Below are 18,346 nucleotides of genomic sequence, written 5' to 3'. Positions count from 1 at the left end.
TAATTAACAATTGTAGCGGTGGGCCCGGGGGTTAGAACCTGGCCTTTTCCAACGTTTCCTGTCTCTCTTCAGCTGTCCTATCCAATAGAGCCAAAAGCCAATATGCAATTGTCACCATGACAACAATTGGACGTAAGCATGTCCTTACATGCTAAAACTCTGATTGGAGGCAGTGTCATTGTGAGCATGTTAGCATGTTATTTAACAATTGTTACAGGGCGCCAGTTATGAGGCAGCCCCATGTAGAGAAGCTGCGGTCCATGTCGCGGCGGCCGGGGGTTTGAATCCGGCCTCAACACCCTTTGCTGCATGTCAACCCCCCACCCCACCCCCCCCCCCCCAACTCTCTCCTTCCAACGTTTCCTGTCACTCTTCAGCTGCCCTTTCCAATAAAGTCAATATCCAATTGTCACCATGCCAACAGCTTGAAGTAAGCATGCTCTTACATGCTGAAACTCTGATTGGAGGTAATGTAGTTGTGAGCATGTTAGCATGCTGACATTAGCATTTAGCACAAAATGCTGCTGTGTTACAGTGTAGTCCCACGGGCATACTAGTGGGACTATGTTTGGTTTCAGTTCCGATCATCATGAACCTCAGCAGACCCCGCAGCTCACTGCAGAGTGATGAATTGACAATTTGCAACATCAAGCTGTTTCATATTATCTGTTCAGTTCTGTCTAAACCACAGTTTTAAGGGGTTTTTTCCTCGTGTCTTAGTCGAGAGCCAATTAGAGGATGCCATCGTTTAATCTCCCGTTGCCTAATGCGAAGCCATAAAAACGTTGAGTGTGTAAAATAAAACCTCCCCTGAAACCTTCGCACATGTGACGGCCATCTTGGCACCAGACTCCTCCGCTCTGTTCCAGACTAAACAGAAAATACTATTTTGCAACACTGGAAGCATCAGACCCAAAACAATCACACGACCGGATTCAATCAAGCCAGTTCTGTGTCTTTTCATTAACAACAGAAAGACATGTGACAGTGTGTCGAATTTATAGCGGATGGTGTTGATGGAGGGCTTAAGTAACACTTTGAACTGGAGAGCTGCATGGGATTTATAGGGCCGTGGTGACAGCTGCCTGCTCCACCAGGATTATGGGGGATATAATGTCTATATATCTCAGTTAAAAGAGTGCAATTTTAGCTATTTTGTGGGACTACTCTTTTCTCTCCAAGTAATTTGTAACAGTTATGAATTGTATCTGCGACCCCAGTGATTATAAAGATATTTGTCTTTTGCAGCATTGTCTGGATCCTCGCTATTTAGGTCAGCAAAGTTAACATTTTTATGTTTTATTGAAGCAAAAACTGCGTCAGACGAGATAAAAAAAAAAAACCCCAAAAAACGCTTGTAAAGACTTTAAAAGTAAAAGAATAACAATGCTCTCAACCAGAGCCAGATGTGCTGAATTTATTACGACGAGGGATCGTGATACGTTGAAGAGGAGTAAACTGTTGTTCATCTAATCTGCGTAAATGCAGCAGAGGGGGAATCTGCAGCACGAGCCAGGGAGACAGAACAGCCAGCGGTTGGATCGCTTCTCCTCAATTTGGCCCCGTTTCAACGCAGAGAAAGTGGATATTTTCAGATCTGTTGTGCTTGGAGACCGGCTCTTGTTTTGACAACCAGACAGAGAGGTATTCACGAGAGTCGTCCAAGCTTTCACCTGAAAGCGTGTTTTCTTTCTCTTCCTCAATTAGACGTATGTACATGTCGACACACATGGATGCCTTTGTGTACGGGCTTTAGTGTGTGTGTGTGTTTCTGCTCAGTCTTTGGATGGATAGGGAGCCGTCTATGACATCGAGGAGGCTGAAAATGATGATGATCGTCTCCACCTGTTGTCTCTGCTACTGTTGCTGTCTCTTTGGATTTCATCCTTCTGAACGTTTTTTTTTTTTTTTTCTTTCTTTTCTCTGATTTCTTAGCTCTTAAATCAGAAGGGGACGATTATTACATCAACGGAGCGTGGACCATCGACTGGCCCAGGAAGTTTGACATCGCCGGGACGGCCTTCCACTACAAGAGACCGTCTGATGAGCCGGAGTCTTTAGAGGCGCTGGGAGCTACCACTGAAAACCTGTTTGTCATGGTAATACAAAATATAACTTTATCGTACACAATGCACTAATAAAACTGCTGACTGTGACAAAACTACAGTCTTAATGTTTGCTGTGGAGTTGGAGGAGCTTCCCTGTACCGTTTAACTTAAAAAAAAAAAAAATGAAGAGCCTCAGAACTCCTCATCATAGAAACACAGAAGACAACTTATACCTGCAATTACTGAATTTTTTGCCAGTTTTAAAGCCTTTTAAAGGATCTGTAAAACACGACTCTGCCTTTGAGATCTCTTATTTATTGTGTTTCATGTCACACAAAGCAAACACAGCAAAGAACATTACAAACATCTCCTTGCCCCCCATATCATCTATATCAGGGATGGGCAACTTTGGTCACAGCAAGGGGCCACATTCATTTAATTCTCACTGCCAGAGGGCCAAATTGTAGGATACAAAAACGATAACAGTCGATTATGTCTCAAATTTAACTCAACATATACCAGTGATCAAATATTATTATGGACATATTTCTGGTTTTCATGATTTCATGGCAGATTTTGTCATGTTTTCTTCATGTTTCCAATTAGTTGATATGTAAAAATTGACCTGAGGGCCACGTTGAGGGTTGATGGGGGCCGCCAGTTGCCAACCCCTGATCTATATCCTGGCATGACCCTGTCATATCAATCCTTATTATTATTATTATTATTATTATTATTATTATTATTATTATTATTATTATTATCCTTATGTTAGTATTGGAAACTTGTTGGGGCAAAAAAGATTCATCAATACAATTCTTGTTGGAGTTGTAATTGGGTACACCTGAGCAGTCTGTTCAATATGCACCATCCAGTTGTTCTGTTTTTGGTCTCCACCAACTCCTGATGGAAATTGTGTGCTTTTTGGCTGCTTAATGCTCCACTTTGTTCATCAGCCAATCGCTTTCTGGGTCTGACTGCTGTTTGGTTCTGAGCAGGTCGAGTTTTTAAGGCTTGTATTCAAAAACAGCCGCTTGCTTTTGCCTCGGTAAGAGTGAACCAAAACAGAAAGTTTGTGACCATAACTAAAAGATGAATTGAACAATGCTAAGAGGTTCTGTATAACTGAGGGGGAAACACATATTTTTTTTACAAAACACAAAGCTATTTGATCCATTATTTGTACAAAAGAAATGACCTAGACGTATTTGTTTTCTAAACACTGCAGCCAAATGTGGCCATTGGACAAGCTGGTGGGATCTGGCGACTTAAGTTCGTTTATAAAGCACCTTCTCTTTTTGCATTCTTTGTATGGGATGGAAATAACATGGTTCTGCATGTCAATCAAATGTTTCTGGACTTTTTCTGCAGAAACAGCTGCTTGCTGGTTCCAGAAATACCTCAGTGAGAGCATTGAGAGTAAACCCCCCCCCCCCCCCCCCCCCAAAAAAAACAGCTAAACAATGAGCTGAAACTAAAACTGAAGCTGCGTAAAGCTGATGGGAGCTTCAGATTCAAGTGATGATTATTTTCTCATCAACACGACAAAGTGACCGCTTTTACATCTGGTGGCTAACAGTAGCTTCTATGACAATATCAGTTGCCTTTCCCCTACTGCTCAACATCTGGAGGATCTAACCTTGTCTGACCCTTCAGCCAGTGGTTTTGAGTTAAAAGATATTTACAGTAAATGTGGATATTGAAAAGAATAATTTGACTTCATTGGTTAAACGTCTGTGTTGTTGCATGTGCACGTCGAGAAGTGTGACTGTACCTTTAACTCTGCATGTATGTGTGTGTGTGTGTGTGTGTGTGTGTGTGTGTGTGTGAATATGAGGCAACTGAGCATTTTCTTGTCGTAATGCTTGGCGGTTTTCTGCCTCGACATGCATGCTGAAAATACCAGACCACACAGCACCACTGGAATAGACGCGCAACCGGCCGCTCGACCACTGGCCATTTCTCTGCGGCTTGCAAAACCCGACTCCCTCAGACTCCCTCAGACTCCCTCAGACTCCCCTCTGCATCCAGCAGACTAATCTAAACCCTGGACTTAAAACAGCATTTAAAGCAGCTATATTGTTGTATTTTTATATTAACAATGGTTTAAACGACTGCGTGATGTGAAAGAGGTTGTTAGCAGTGATTAACCAAACAAGAACTGTCTCATGAATCAGCTGTTCCCTTCGGAGTGTTCAAAGGTCTTAGCCTCTTCAAACTCATTGTTTAGGTTGTCTCCGTCTTTTGTCCTGTCTCACACCTTTCATCAGCTTTTTTAGGCCATATAAGACATATGAAATCTAAATATAGTGAAGTATTTGGTAGTTAAAGGTCCATGATTTCTATGAATTGGTAAAGAGTAAAACTAAGAGAAATAAGTGTAAATATTGCACCTAATTTAAAAACCCATGATGGCATGATGCTGTCTTAAATTGTTGTTTAAGTCAAGTCAAGGCTGGAAATATATGATTATAAAGAAGTTCTTTTTTTGTACCAACATGTACTTTCTCCTTCCCGCTATTATTCCTTTCTGTCCTCACCTTCTGTGTGCTGCTCTCCTCTGCAGGTCCTCCTTCAGGAGCAGAATCTGGGAATCCGATACAAGTTCAACGTGCCAATCCAGCGGACAGGAAGCGGCGACAACGAGGTGGGCTTCTCCTGGCACCACCTGCCCTGGTCTGAGTGCTCGGCTACCTGCGCCGGAGGTGAGTCACCTGCACAAGACCTCCCCTCCAGAGTCCGTCTTACAGTATCAAATGTAAGGAAGAAAATGCAGCAAGTCACCAAGAAAGACAGAATAATGCTGGCATGGTACCAACCGTGCAGGAGAACTGATTTTATAAATCTGATGAAGATTATTTCTTCATTATCAGTTTCTTTTTCATATGAGAGAGGAATCCTCTTTCTGTCGACCTTCGGCTGAGCTCCTGTGGCCCTCCGAGCATTCTGCTGCTGAATACCACAGCATGCTGCGGGTGTTTAAATTCCTCTTTTGAATATTTCTAACCTTCTCAAATATTTAATGCCTCATATAATGTGTGTGTGGTGTCATTCTGTAAATCTTCCCCAACCAGTAATTACACAACTGCCGAAAGAGCCGTGTGTGTGGAAACCCAGTATCATAATTTGCGATTGGTTTCCAAAATCATTACTTTAAAGCTGGAGATTCAGCCCTCTAATAAATTCAATATGTATATTTTCCATCTTTCAGCCAGAGTAATGAATACGCTATCATTTCTGTGAATGAGCTGCTCTGCATAGCTTCTGGTTTACCAGCGCTGCACACAGATATACCGGCCGCTCTACTGGAGCGCTTGTCCTACAAAGTCAAACATTTAAAATCTGAAACCGCAGTGAAATGTTGACCATGGCCCTCAAGAATGACTAAACCAAACCTTTTAGCCCAAAAGCAATGGGTTTCATGTAACAATAAATAGTGTCTCTTCCCAGTTGTCAAGTGTGGCCTGGACGGGTTTGTAATATTTAGTAAAAGCATGACTGAATAAGCATGTGGCTTTCTGCGAGGAAGGATTTTCAAGACGTTTGAAGCTGAGGAAGGCGGCACACATGTTCTCCTGTTTGGTAATCGTGCCTTTTGCTTCATTGATTTATTGTTGATCTGAGTGATCTAATGAGGGGGGTCTGCTGTTTGTCTCTGGCCGGGATGACTTTTAACCTACAGCCCGATTGAAAGTGGACTCTTTAGACTTCACTGCTACAGTTCTTGGAGAGTGGGGTTAACAAAAAAAAAATGAAACATGAACGTGGAAAATTAAACCTTTCTCTAAAGATTTTCTAAGTTTTCTAGAACAAATATATATATTTTTTTAAGTTGGGTGCGGTAAAAAGAAGATGCCTTCGTCCATCACCAATCGCTGACAGTCATGGACACAACACATAATTCAGTGCAGCTGTTCACTAAAATTCTGTAGTAGTCTAATTTTCAATCCATAACTCTGTATTTAATCCCACTCTTCTTCATCTGTGGTGTAAAAACACAGTCAAAGTAAGTGAACATGTGCACCCTTTGTATCCCAGCGTACCACGATGTCACAGCAACATGCACGGCAGGTTGTGATATGTTTACCTGCATCCGACTCAGAAAGCTGTGTAGCTGACATCAAACGGTCAACATACTGCAGTTTCAAGTCCCTAACTCGCGTTGCCAACCTCTTCAGTGTCACCTCTCTGCACCTCCATCACAGTTATATATGTCGTGTGTTCTCATTTAATGAATCGGGTTGTAATCGTCAAGCCGGCCATACTGTTGTTTATATGTACAATTACCCAGCTTATCGCTTATTTATCTGTGACCCGAGTGTCAATAAACGACTTTTCTATTAGCCTTAGAATATAAAGGGTCTTGCCCTACTTTTATTCAGTAAGCTGTTATATAATTATACACCCATTAGTTATAGCCAGCTCAGCTAATCATGAGGTGTAGTTTAATAAATCACTGCAGTAATAAAACCCATGAAAAACAACAACTGAAACTCTGTTACCCCATGCCTCGTACTCCAACTCCAAACTGTAATTCACTCTAAACACAGATGGGTAGATTTTCTCTACTTCACACACACACACACACACACACACACACACACACACACACACACACAACGTCCATATCTCATTACATCTGCCAGACAAGTCTGCTGCAGGATCTGTCCCACGAGACCCCAAACAGACCCTTTCTGAGTTGGTATGGCACACACACACACACACACACACACACACACACACACACACACACAGTGGGAGGTGTGACACTGATACGGTAGCCCTCGTTCTCTCCATTAGAAGCCAAAGTAAAGAGCTCTCTGCTCTGTAAAAGTGATTTGCCAAGATATCCTGCAAAGAATCAGGAATTTACATGTCTGGATTTACTACAGACTGAAAGCGATACCATCCCCGCTCAAACACAGCGCTCCAACACGACAGGCCGGCTTCCATGTTTCCTGAGCGAGTGGGTTTAATGTGCGAAGATCAGCTGGCCGTTATTGATCAGTGTTCTTCCTCTGCAGGCTCCCAGAAGCAGGAGGTGGTGTGTAAAAGGCTGGACGACAACTCGGTGGTCCAGAACAACTACTGTGACCCCGACAGCAAACCTCCAGAGAACCAGAGGGACTGCAACACTGAGCCCTGTCCCCCAGAGTAAGTGACACCCACTTCTAACTTCTAACTTTTTGATGAATAAATCATTTGAGGAAAAATGTGCCAATCACAAATTCCAAGATCCCAACAACAGATCTCCAGTAAGACTTCTTTCTTTTTGTCTGTCAACAACATAAGTCTTCAATTTGACTTTATTTAACCAAATAAAGGCAGAAAAAACGTCACAGTTCAGTATCTGGAAGTAGAGGAAGTTTGGATTATTTCTTTCAATATTTAAAAAAAACTAGATTATCTAAATGAATTAGTTGTTTTTATGTTGAATTATATACATTTTTCATTTTTTTCCCCCCCAGAAGTCCTGCGTCATTAGGCTTAATGTTTGCAAGTAGCCTTATTTCATCATCTCAAACCTGCATTAACTTATATTATACCAACTTGGGGACAATTGCAACAAGCTGTAATCACATATACTAATAACAACTATACTAACACACTGTATTATCACCATACCACCAGATGATGGAAGAAATGTTAGCAAACATTTACCTCACATTCAGCTGGTGTTACGGTTGATTGAAATGGATCTCCACCAACTCCTGGGAGGAATACTTGACTGCTCGGCTGCTGAGTGCTGTGTTCACTTTCTATTGCTGTCCTCATAACCTATGTGTAGTTGGCGTGTAGTAAAGAGTGTTCTTAAAGGTCGTTTTTGCCGAAAACAATTTGTAAAAACTGTTGACGTTTAGTAAGAAAGTAGTAATCTGTGAAACCAAAGCAGTTTCCCTAAAGGTGCTTAAATGCTGTATCTGAGGAGGACTTCTAAAGACGATTATTTTATTAATCTGTCTCGGTGCAATGCCGCTCACATTACTCACACACACGTTTCAATCCATTGTTGATGTGAAGATATTGAGTATAGCAGCTTTAAGTTTCCAATAACAACCCTCCATAAAAGGAGACTGACTCATGACATGAATTCACCTTCAATGAGCCTTAGTTTGCGAGATGTGTTTGGAGGAACATAATAAAATAAAATGGCAGTGATTTATAACTTCATGTGTTAACCATTTTGCAGAGTTTGCCTCGTGCCAGAAATTAGAGCCTTGAAAATGACCACCTGTGTTTGATTGTTTTGGCCCTCCTCCGCCAGTCCTCGAGCAGAAACACACACGTATACAGGTGGAACATGAACTTGTGTTTGGTGGCCAAATGTCTGCAGCTTAAAGCGCGGCCAGACTCACTTCAAACACGTCTGGAAAAAAGAGGGATTAAATGCATCGGGTTAATTAGTTTCAGACTATCTGACAATTATTTGTGTATTAGAGTGAGTGTTGGTTTCAGACGAGAAAAAAGGCCAAAATCTACTGTATAAGTGGTAATTTGTTTTCATACATTTAGACTGCAGTCTCGGGTTATTTATTTCCCCATGTGTACTCAGCGGACGCAGACTTGTGGTATCTCATTTGTTTTGATTAGTACTTGAAGGCTATTGCAAAGCATGTGTGTGTGTGTGTGTATTAGATTACATTACACACAAGATAAGTGTGTGTTAAAAAGGGCTAACACCCCCCTGTGCAGCCCCAGCGAAAAGGCCGACTAAAACGAGACCATGTAAACACGATTGTTTCAGAATAGGCCGGGGGTTTATGGGCTCGAGTAATGAAAGCTAACACAGATGTTTGAACACGTCGTTAATTCTGTATACATTCCTTCACATGATGTAATATCTCACAGGCTGGATGTGTTTAAAGGGCTGTTGTCTGGGCACTTTTATGATATTAATTCTAAAGTCTGCAGACAGAGAGTTGGATAAAACCGCGTCTAATTTTGGAGGGTTAAAAGCTCAGAAAGCCGGGAATGGCATGGCACAGTTATGGCCATTTCAGAACAACCCGGATGGTGACCAGTCTGTTTGGTAACTGGCATAATGTATGACAAACTCATGGTTAAAAGGTTCAAATCAACACGGTTCATCCAGGTGTTAATCTTGTGTCTAAAATCATTTTTTAAATTTTTGAGCTTTTTATCAAGCAATGAAAAACAAAAGTGGCTCTTATGACGGTAAAAGGTAAAATTCTACTTAGGTTATAGTTAAAAAATGTGTAAAGTAACGCTTATCTTTCTCTATGAGGGTAAGGAAAAGATTGATACCACGCTTGTGTATGTATGTAAAGCGCTGAGTAAGTGGTGCTAGCTAGCTTACACTTGCTAGCACCACTAGCCTAGCCAAGTCACACCAGGCAACCTCATCTTAAACCACGGATGTTTTTGTTTTTTTCCATTACTGTCTGTGTACATGTTAAACTAATGAGATTCGATGTGTCAGTAACACAGATAACACAAATATACCAGGAGTTACAGAGCATTATGCTAATACCCTCAGACAGTATGACTGGCTATGTTGGCTCAGTTAGATTAGCATAAATGGATTAGCATAAGGTGAAATAAGGTAAACTCCAGGTAAACATGACATAAGTTTTCTGTTTACCTGGAGTTCAGTGTTATTCCCACTGCTTTTTTTCTTGATGCTAAGCTAACTGTCTCCTTGTTCCTGCTAAATACTCAACATACAGATTTATTTAAGGGGTATCAATCTTCTCATCGAGCTCTTGGCACAAAAGTGCTCAACCTTTTTGTTCTTTTAAAAGAAAACTAAAACCAGAATTGATATAAAAACTTGATTTTGACAACTTTAAAAGCGGTTCTTGAACCAAAAATTGATTTTCAACTAGAGCTGCCTTTGTTGCCCTCGTCTTTTGGCACTCGACTGCCAACTGTAAGAGACCACCAGCAGACGTGTGCATACACTGTACATGATGTGCTGCAAATCACAAACACAACAGAGACCTGTTATTTAAAAGTCTCTGAATAATAAAAGTTAAACACAGGCCTCAATGTTTTACTTTAATTTCACTTCAATTTTCTATGTTGGTGGTGCACATCACAAAGCAAGTTTTGCCATGAATCAAAATACCACCAACCTTTTGGACACAAGATGAACCAATGGCTTTTGTTGGCCCCTAATGATCTCTGAGTTTCTCTACCAAAACCAGAAACGTTCTTTATGTAATATAATAAATATTTGCCAACAGTTGCCGAAGATCTGCCCAAGTAAAGTAATCTAAATGTGAGATTTAGACAAGTCAGCTTCAGATACTTGACAGTTTTGAGGGTCAGAACTATGGAGATATTTGCCAGGGTGAAAAAGCAGCTTGAAAAATGCCCACTACCTTAAGAAAAAAAAACTTGCAACAACAGATACTGTCTGATCACTTGAGAGCTGTTAGACAGAGCTCACTGTTAGCTGTGGCTTTTCTGTCGTAACTCTTTTTTTTTCTCTCCTCAGGTGGTTTATCGGCGACTGGTCAGAGTGTGGGAAGACATGTGACGGCGGGATAAGGACGAGGACGGTCCTGTGCATCAGGAAGATCGGCCCCGCCGAGGAGGAGACGCTGGAGGACACCCACTGTCTGACTCACAGACCCATCGAACAGGAGTCCTGCAACAACCAGTCCTGTCCGCCAAAGTGGGTCACTCTGGACTGGTCAGAGGTAAAAGACGACTAGCTGAAGGTAACTGTAGCTCACTGTGCTGTCCAGATCATTCCACTCACACCACCTCTTTCCTCGCTCGTTAGTGCACGCCCAAGTGTGGACCCGGCTTCAAGCACCGCATCGCCTTGTGTAAAAGCAGCGACCTGACGAAGACCTTCCCTCCCGCTCATTGCCCGAGCCACAACAAACCTCCGGTCCGAATCCGCTGCAGCTTAGGACGCTGCCCTCCTCCTCGATGGATTCCTGGTGAATGGGGACAGGTAGGACTTCTCCCGACATCACAGCCTGACCCAAGAGCAAAAAGACCCTTAGGGCCCTTTTTCACATGAGCGCTCCTGAAAATATCTAGAGAACTTCAGGCAGACTGCCCCTGAAATCCTCCTGAGCTGGTTGTTCACAACGTCCCTCACGGCGAGAGTCTTTCTCTGATTCTCAGGAGGCAGGACATGATGTAAAAAAAAAAAAATCGATTCAGAAGTGTTGGACGAGGGAACAAAGTCTGCTATACGACGTCGTGATGGGAATATTTGCCTTCATGTCAATGCTACATGTTGTGATTTTTCCTGATTATTTCCTGCTTCCTTCTTACATCGTCTCACTCCTACTTCACACAGAGTGTTTGCTAGATCGTTTGCAGGAAAAACTCCCGCTAAAAAAGCTGTTTTACCGGTTTTTCTAATAGGTTTAAACTTGAATTGTCACAAAGATTATTCTGGATGCCACATGAGACCCGGTCACTTTGCTATGTATGCCTCTCTAATGAATTAAGGCTCTATCTTCAGCATGACTTTTTTTAGCTCTCCAAACAACACAGAGCTGGGTAATCCTTTAAAGGAGATCAACAGGGAGATTCCATGTGTTGGTATTTACACCTGGACACCGAAACCCTGTGACGTCTGCACGCGGAGGTTGTGTTTGTGTCCAAACTCTCCGGCAGACCTGCGCTGTGTTATCAGTGGCGGCAATATCCTCCAGGGTGTTTGAAGTTTATCTTGCCTCGCTATCACTTCCAGGAACCAGGACTTCAGAAGAGGGAGACGAGCGGTAGCATTCTTGGGCCTCACTCTGACGTGACTGAGAGCGCGGAGAGAAAAAAAAAAAAGCTGTTGAGCACTTTACAACTCAGCTGACTCATGCTCGGGGAGATGTCGCCAAAAAAACGTGCGTCAGAGAGAGCAGAAAGTGTACAGAAAGTATGGCTTGTTAGGTCCTTGGATTTCTTAATATTTAAGTGCAAAAGTGGAATCTTTAAACAGACTTGTCCGATGTTTAGACGAGGTTTTTTTAAGGGGTGCTCTGCTGTGGTTGATGGAGGTGATGTCATGGTCTTTTGGCTCTGTCGTTCGGGGTCAGTGAGGTCAGAGGTTAAGAGCCAGGCAGTCTAGGTCCCAACGCTCCCTCATAACGGCCACATGTGCGCTCGCACGGACATCAATAACGCACCTTTACAATTCAATCTGACAGTCGTAAACAAAGCAGGGCTGCGTGATAACCTCGGCGAGGGCCATCAAAGAGCTTCGTCCTCATCGGGGTTAACAGCTGGAGCCTGCTCTTACACAGCACTTTCTCGTGCACCTCCGAGTGTGTTTGTGTGTGTGTGTGTGTGTGTGTGTGTGTGTGTGTGTGTGTGTGTGTGTGTGTGTGTGTGTGTGTGTGTGTGTGTGTGTGTGTGTGTGTGTCTCCTTTCCCTCTATCTCTGCTGTAATTACAAGCCTCGTCCTCGCAGCTCTGATCCCTCTCCAGAGCATCAGAAAAGGGAGTGAGATTGTTGCCAGCTACCGAGCACCCGTGCTCTCCCCGGGCCAAAAGGTCACCGGTTCAAATCCCACTTAAGTCGCACCACTGACGTACGCCGTCTGTCATGGCCGGCAGCGGGTCCTAATAAAGACTCTCTAATTGGGAAGGGATGACATGCGGGGCTCACTGATCTGAGGCGGCCAGAGAGGATCATCGAAGGTGACAGAAAGCCTGCTCGTTCTCTCGTCAGCAGGGAGACGGGGGCCAGCTGGGCTCACACTGTCACATATACACACACACACACACTTTGTCAAGTCACTGTCAAGTGATGTTCGACAGGTGTGCGTTAAGAGGAGAGTCCTCATTTTGCCGGGCATGTTTTGCCAAAGGTGTGTTGGCAGTTGGCGCAATTGTTTTTGTAGTTGTTCTCTTGTTAAATCCTTTTTAATGGCCACACGAAGATCCAGTTTTATTACAACTGGCACATTCATAGAAGAAGAAATAAAGGTGTGTGTGTGTGTCTGGATCAGGACTACAAACTATTTCATGCGTCAACAAATGTTTTCCCCCCTTAGTTCTGTTGTCAAGGCCACTTCATCGAGTATTTATTTTTCATTACGTTTTTTTGCTTCATCTGTTAAAATGTCATGCCAGGAATGACCATATGCTTTTTATTTAGTTGCATCAAAATTGTATTCTGTTGTTTTGGAGATATCCTCGTTAATAAATCCTAATTAATTGGCGCAGTACTGGGAAAGATCGTTGACACTGATAGACCATTAGGTACTCTTTTTGTCGAGGCATGCGGCAGATTGAAAGAAGCAAAAAAAACTTAGGCAAATATATAAAATAGCTGTCAATAAATTAAACATTTTTTTTATTCTACCTCTTTTTTATTTTGACACTTTTTGGGTGAAAACATGGAGGTGTCATTTTTTCTCATTGCTGCAGTCGTATTTGTACGTTATTGTTTTGCTAAGTTTTAAATTAAATAAGTTATGAGTTGGAAAAAAGATAAATATAGATGCATGCAAATTCAGAAATCACAACACTGAACTTGAGAAGAGGAAGAAGAAATGTCAGAAAGAGGTGAAGATGACGGTATGTCAGAACCAAGCGGCAACCTCCGATGTGCTAAAGTGAAAACAACTGCAGTTCCTTGAGTGTCCACTTGGGGCTGGCTAGAAAAACAAAGGAATCTCCATTACGTCACATATTAAAATGCCAGCAGAAAAAAACATGTTCACTGCCTGCTTCAAAAGAACGATTTGATCTAGCTCTTTTCATTTTTGGAAAAAAAATGAACAGTTGGGGAATTTTTTATAACTTGTGTAAATTTACATAATTGGGGAGGGGGGGGGGGCTGAGTTGTACTCTTTGCGTTTTTCTAGAATAAGGTTGAAAGTCAGTTAGTGTCAGCATTTCCAATATGGTGACCGCCATCAGTGGGCTTCAAACTGCCATAAACTGATGGATGACGTCACTGAGACTGTGTCCATATTTCCATATTTTACACACTCTATGGCCAAAACAAGCTCACTGAAGTGCATAAAACAAAGCTTGAAGGTTTGATATTAACGATAAGGAGGCTTCAGAGTCAGTGGGAGCAGAAACATTTCCATCATCCCCGTTAGGCCGACCTTGATTTTACTGTGTGAGTCTTGTGTAATAAACTGTTTAAAGAGGAGACCTGAATTTATTCTCCATCTTCTAATTCATCTGTGCTTCTAGCTCTTAACCTGAAAGGAAAACACAATATATTTTTCTGTCCGCCTGTTTCTTGTTGTTGTTGTTTTTTCATTGAGCAGGTAAAACCATGTGACCGACAGTTGAGCTCGTTCCGCACTGTAAGGGAACACATTAACATAACAGGATGCCGGTGGAATAAGACAAAAGGAAGGTGACCCTGTGTGCCTCTGGGGCCTCATGATTGGTTGATAGGATCAAGTTGTTTGAGTGTAAATGGAAGGATTACTTAGAAAGAGTGTCTGTCTGCATACTGCGACCCAGCTCTCTCAGGGGTCACAGGGAGGAAAGATTGGTCCTCGTTCACCTTGTTGGAAGTTTCAGACAATAAGGTTGACTCTGTCTTTGAAATTCTCCCGCAGTGTTCGGCCCAGTGCGGCCTCGGTCAGCAGATGAGGACGGTGCAGTGTCTGTCGTACACCGGGCAGCCGTCTAACGAGTGCGCAGACTCCCTCCGACCGACCACCATGCAGCAATGTGAGAGCAAGTGTGACGCTACCCCCATCTCCAATGGCGACGGTAAGACATCAAGCACGCGAACATACACACACCTGGGTCCTCTTTACCACTTTTTCCTGCTGCAGAAGGCGGAGGAGTGATACAGTTTGATTGGCCAAAGGGAGGAAAGACCTCCTCTGACGTTCTGTGGTCAGAGACTCCAGAGAGGCGTGCAGGGGGTTGAAGGCGCCTGTGTGTACTTCTGGCTGTTGTTGCTGTTTCTGCTGCATGATAGGCTCTTTGATCCATCTTGTAAAAATGTCCAGTTTATCTTTCTCAGCATACATTTTATTGCAGTCCCCTATCAGGATCATTTTATTTCCTGACCCTATCCAGCCATCGTATTTCTACAGCAACGTCTCGAGCAAGTTGTCAATTCCGATATTTCCTCACACAGCTGCAGGTTTCTGTTTCAAACTGCTAACACAAACACAGCTGTGAATACCTATTGTGCTGTATATCCATTGCTTACACACAAGCCAGTTCCAAAGTGTCTCTATCTCCGTCCTGACCGTTCTGCTATGACCTAAACACGCTCGGATGACACACTCCTCCACACTTTGCCAGCTACATTAATCTTTCCAGTGAGGTTGGCTCCTGGTCAAAGCGAAACAGCTCAGCCCTCCATATACACTTACACATGATGGATGGCTGTTCAGATGCATCGGGAAGGGCCTTTCGATTAGCCTGAATGGAAAACGTGAGCAGCGTTTACATGCTGGCTAATGGGATTAGCTGTAGGCTAATTGTTCCTTTACGGACAGCAGTGAGGCAACGTCTCGTTTCATTTGGCTCTGAGGAGGCCGGGTCCAAAGCCTAATAAGGGAAGACACTCTGATCGTGATAAGGCATTTAGAGGACTGCCTGTCCGGGGTCCAGCAAGTAGTTTGTGTGAGCGTGTTGAGTGTGTGTGTGTGTGTGTGTGTGTGTGTGTGTGTGTGTGTGTGGTGGGGATGGCAGATAGCCCAGCAAGTGAACGTGGCCAGGATCCGTCTCAGTCCAAGCCTCTGGGTCCAAGTATAGCTGCAAAGTTTTGTTCTGTTGAGGGAGATGCTGGAGTGCTCATGTAGCAGATTGTGCCTCTTAAGCTCACAGTTATATGCTGTTTACATTTTTACAAATTCTGGACCCCAAACACAGGCAATCTCTTATATATCCATGGCTATTGCTTGTCTTTGCAGGCCCTCCTCAGGTGAGAAATGAAGAGTCCTGTATTACTCACCCCCCCCCCCCCCCCCCTATTTTAACTCCAGTCCAAATACTGATTACTGGTGCATGTACTGGGGATTTGGCACAAGTACCCAACAAGAAGTTTTTACAGGACTACAGTCTTTCTGTAATGACTTAATTTGTTTAAAAAAAAAAAGTTATTGATTAATAATTTTTATCTAGAATTTTACACTCATAATATAAAAACATCATCTCAAAAAAGGAACAAGTTTGAGATTTTAGCTTTATAACCTTTTCAGCATTCAGGATTTAGATTGTTTTATTTGTCATGTGCACAATTAAAAAAAAATGCATGCATTAATCTAACATCTAACAATTCAAACATAAGTATAGATAAATATACAAACTTTATGGTGTAAAATTGTAAAAGTGTAAAAGTGAACAGGTGTTTGCTTGAATTATCAAAAATATAATCTGAAGAACTGTTGAATAAAATGCTTCAGCGCACACACATGGATGATAAAAATAGATCCGGGTCAAATTTGACATGTTGCCAGACAATCAGATGCTATAATCACTGAGCCCCTCAAGTCACTGGAAAATGGACCGACACACAAGACGCTCAAACTGTGGTCGGATTTGACTCACTGAAAAATACAGAACATAAAAGAGTCATTTAGGAAGCTTCATTAATAAACTGTACTGACATTTATTTGTCTTTTGTTGCGTCTCTTTCTGCAGAATGCAAAGATGTAAACAAAGTGGCCTACTGCCCGCTGGTGCTGAAGTTCAAGTTCTGCAGCCGTGCGTACTTCAGACAGATGTGCTGCAAGACCTGCCAGGGCCACTGACCACTGGAGCACAAGAGCGTGACACAGCGAGGAAGAAAGGCAACGAGAACAAACAAAGATGGAGGGAGGCTGATATGGCACTGAAAGGGAGAGAAGAAGACAACAAGGAAGACTGACCACCAAAAAAAATCTGGCCACCAGACGAAAAGATCTGTCAAAGGAACAAAAGGAGAGAAGTAAAGATTTCCCTGTTGGTCACATCTGCTCCTCCTGCCCTCCATCACGGTGGGAGCCGAACCACTGCTCAGCCCGCGACGCTGACACAAACTGAATTTTTTAAAAATATTTTTCACTTCTGTGAAGTGGAACTTGGAAGACGATATGTTGGTGATGTTATTTTTATTATAATAATAATTATTAATATCATTGTTAGTGTTCCTTTGTGCTGGACACATCGCTCACAGAGGATGTTTCCCCCGCAGACGGACGGACAGAGGACGGGGGGGGGGGGGGGGGATGACTGTGATGGTGCTATTGGCAGACTTTTGTCTTTGGTGCACTTTTTTTTTTTTTCTGTATAAATACATTGCCAATTTTCCGCTCAAATACAGCGACAGAGAAACCCCATCAGTGTACTGTATATTTATTGTACAATTCCAAACAGAGCTGAGTTATTGTCCTCTGATCACGATGTTGTCAGATAGGAGCCTACTGTCATGGAAGGGAATGTAATGTGACTGAAATCATATTCAGTGTCTCTGTGCTGGAGTTAAATATAACATACTGTAACATACATGAAACCCTTATATAGTGTAAGGATTTATATATTATATATGATGTTAATCCAGGACCAGAAAAATACCAAGACTTCTTCTTTCCCCCACATGGGTGCCTTAGTTCCTCACTCGTTAGTCCAAAGTTAGCAGTCAAGAGTGTGCCTGGGCCGCATGAAACACTGTCACCAACCTGGCCTTTACTAAAAACATCCCGTTAAGGAGCTTCCACTTCGCGTTTGAAGGAATCATTTTGAAGGAGCATATGCAATGAAGCAGCGTGTTCGTTGGATCACAGAGCAGTCACTAGTTCTTATTCTTTTACCATCAAACGTTGATTAGCCGACTTTTTTTGTATTTCACCCGAAAGCAGAGTTTAAAAGACGTTTTTGGAACTGTTGATATTTGCCTTCTTGCAGAGAGTTTTATGAGAGGCTATTATTCATTTTGAAGAGGATATAACAGTGGAAAGATTGTAGGAAACAGGGATAAAAGGGTGGGGAAAGTCATGAAGCAAGGGGGCCAGGGTTGGGAGTCGAACGTGGGCCATCCGCTTCTGAGATTTTAGCCTCGGTGCATCGGGAGTGCAATGCTAAACTGGCATCCTTATCTGTTTTCTTCGATAATTTTTAAAGGATTCTTTAAATGACAATACATAAAAAAAAAAAATCAATAATAAGATGAAAGAATGCAAATACACGTCATTGCAGTTCAATAACTTACATTAAAACACTAGAGAATTCGTTTGTGGAAAGTCTCAACGTATTCAAAACATTTTCATGGAAAACAAACTAAAAGTCAAAGTGTTCCGATAAAGTCATAGAAATAAACGTTTTATGGCATTCGGAGCACTGCACTTAATGTTTTGACGAAACAGAGAAAGAACATTAAATGAGAGGGCCAGAGGACTACAC

At 42.5% G+C, this 18,346-nt stretch overlaps 1 protein-coding gene across 1 annotated transcript in view; it reads left to right on the top strand.

Moving 5' to 3' along the window:
• Nucleotides 1–17,863, top strand: part of adamts6 (ADAM metallopeptidase with thrombospondin type 1 motif, 6) — a 67,001-nt gene extending 49,138 nt beyond the window's left edge. The window contains exons 19-25 of the mRNA XM_061061578.1: nucleotides 1,936–2,099; nucleotides 4,615–4,753; nucleotides 7,073–7,202; nucleotides 10,510–10,714; nucleotides 10,801–10,977; nucleotides 14,563–14,719; nucleotides 16,610–17,863. Coding sequence (XP_060917561.1) covers nucleotides 1,936–2,099; nucleotides 4,615–4,753; nucleotides 7,073–7,202; nucleotides 10,510–10,714; nucleotides 10,801–10,977; nucleotides 14,563–14,719; nucleotides 16,610–16,719 — 1,082 coding nt within the window. The 3' untranslated portion in view covers nucleotides 16,720–17,863. The remainder of the gene's footprint in view (nucleotides 1–1,935; nucleotides 2,100–4,614; nucleotides 4,754–7,072; nucleotides 7,203–10,509; nucleotides 10,715–10,800; nucleotides 10,978–14,562; nucleotides 14,720–16,609) is intronic.
• Nucleotides 17,864–18,346: the final 483 nt, after the last annotated feature.

Source organism: Labrus mixtus, chromosome 17 (assembly GCF_963584025.1).
Source record: "Labrus mixtus chromosome 17, fLabMix1.1, whole genome shotgun sequence".
NCBI lineage: Eukaryota > Metazoa > Chordata > Actinopteri > Labriformes > Labridae > Labrus > Labrus mixtus.
The sequence above is the reverse complement of the archived record's forward strand: the minus strand, read 5'-3'. Positions and strand labels throughout refer to the sequence as shown.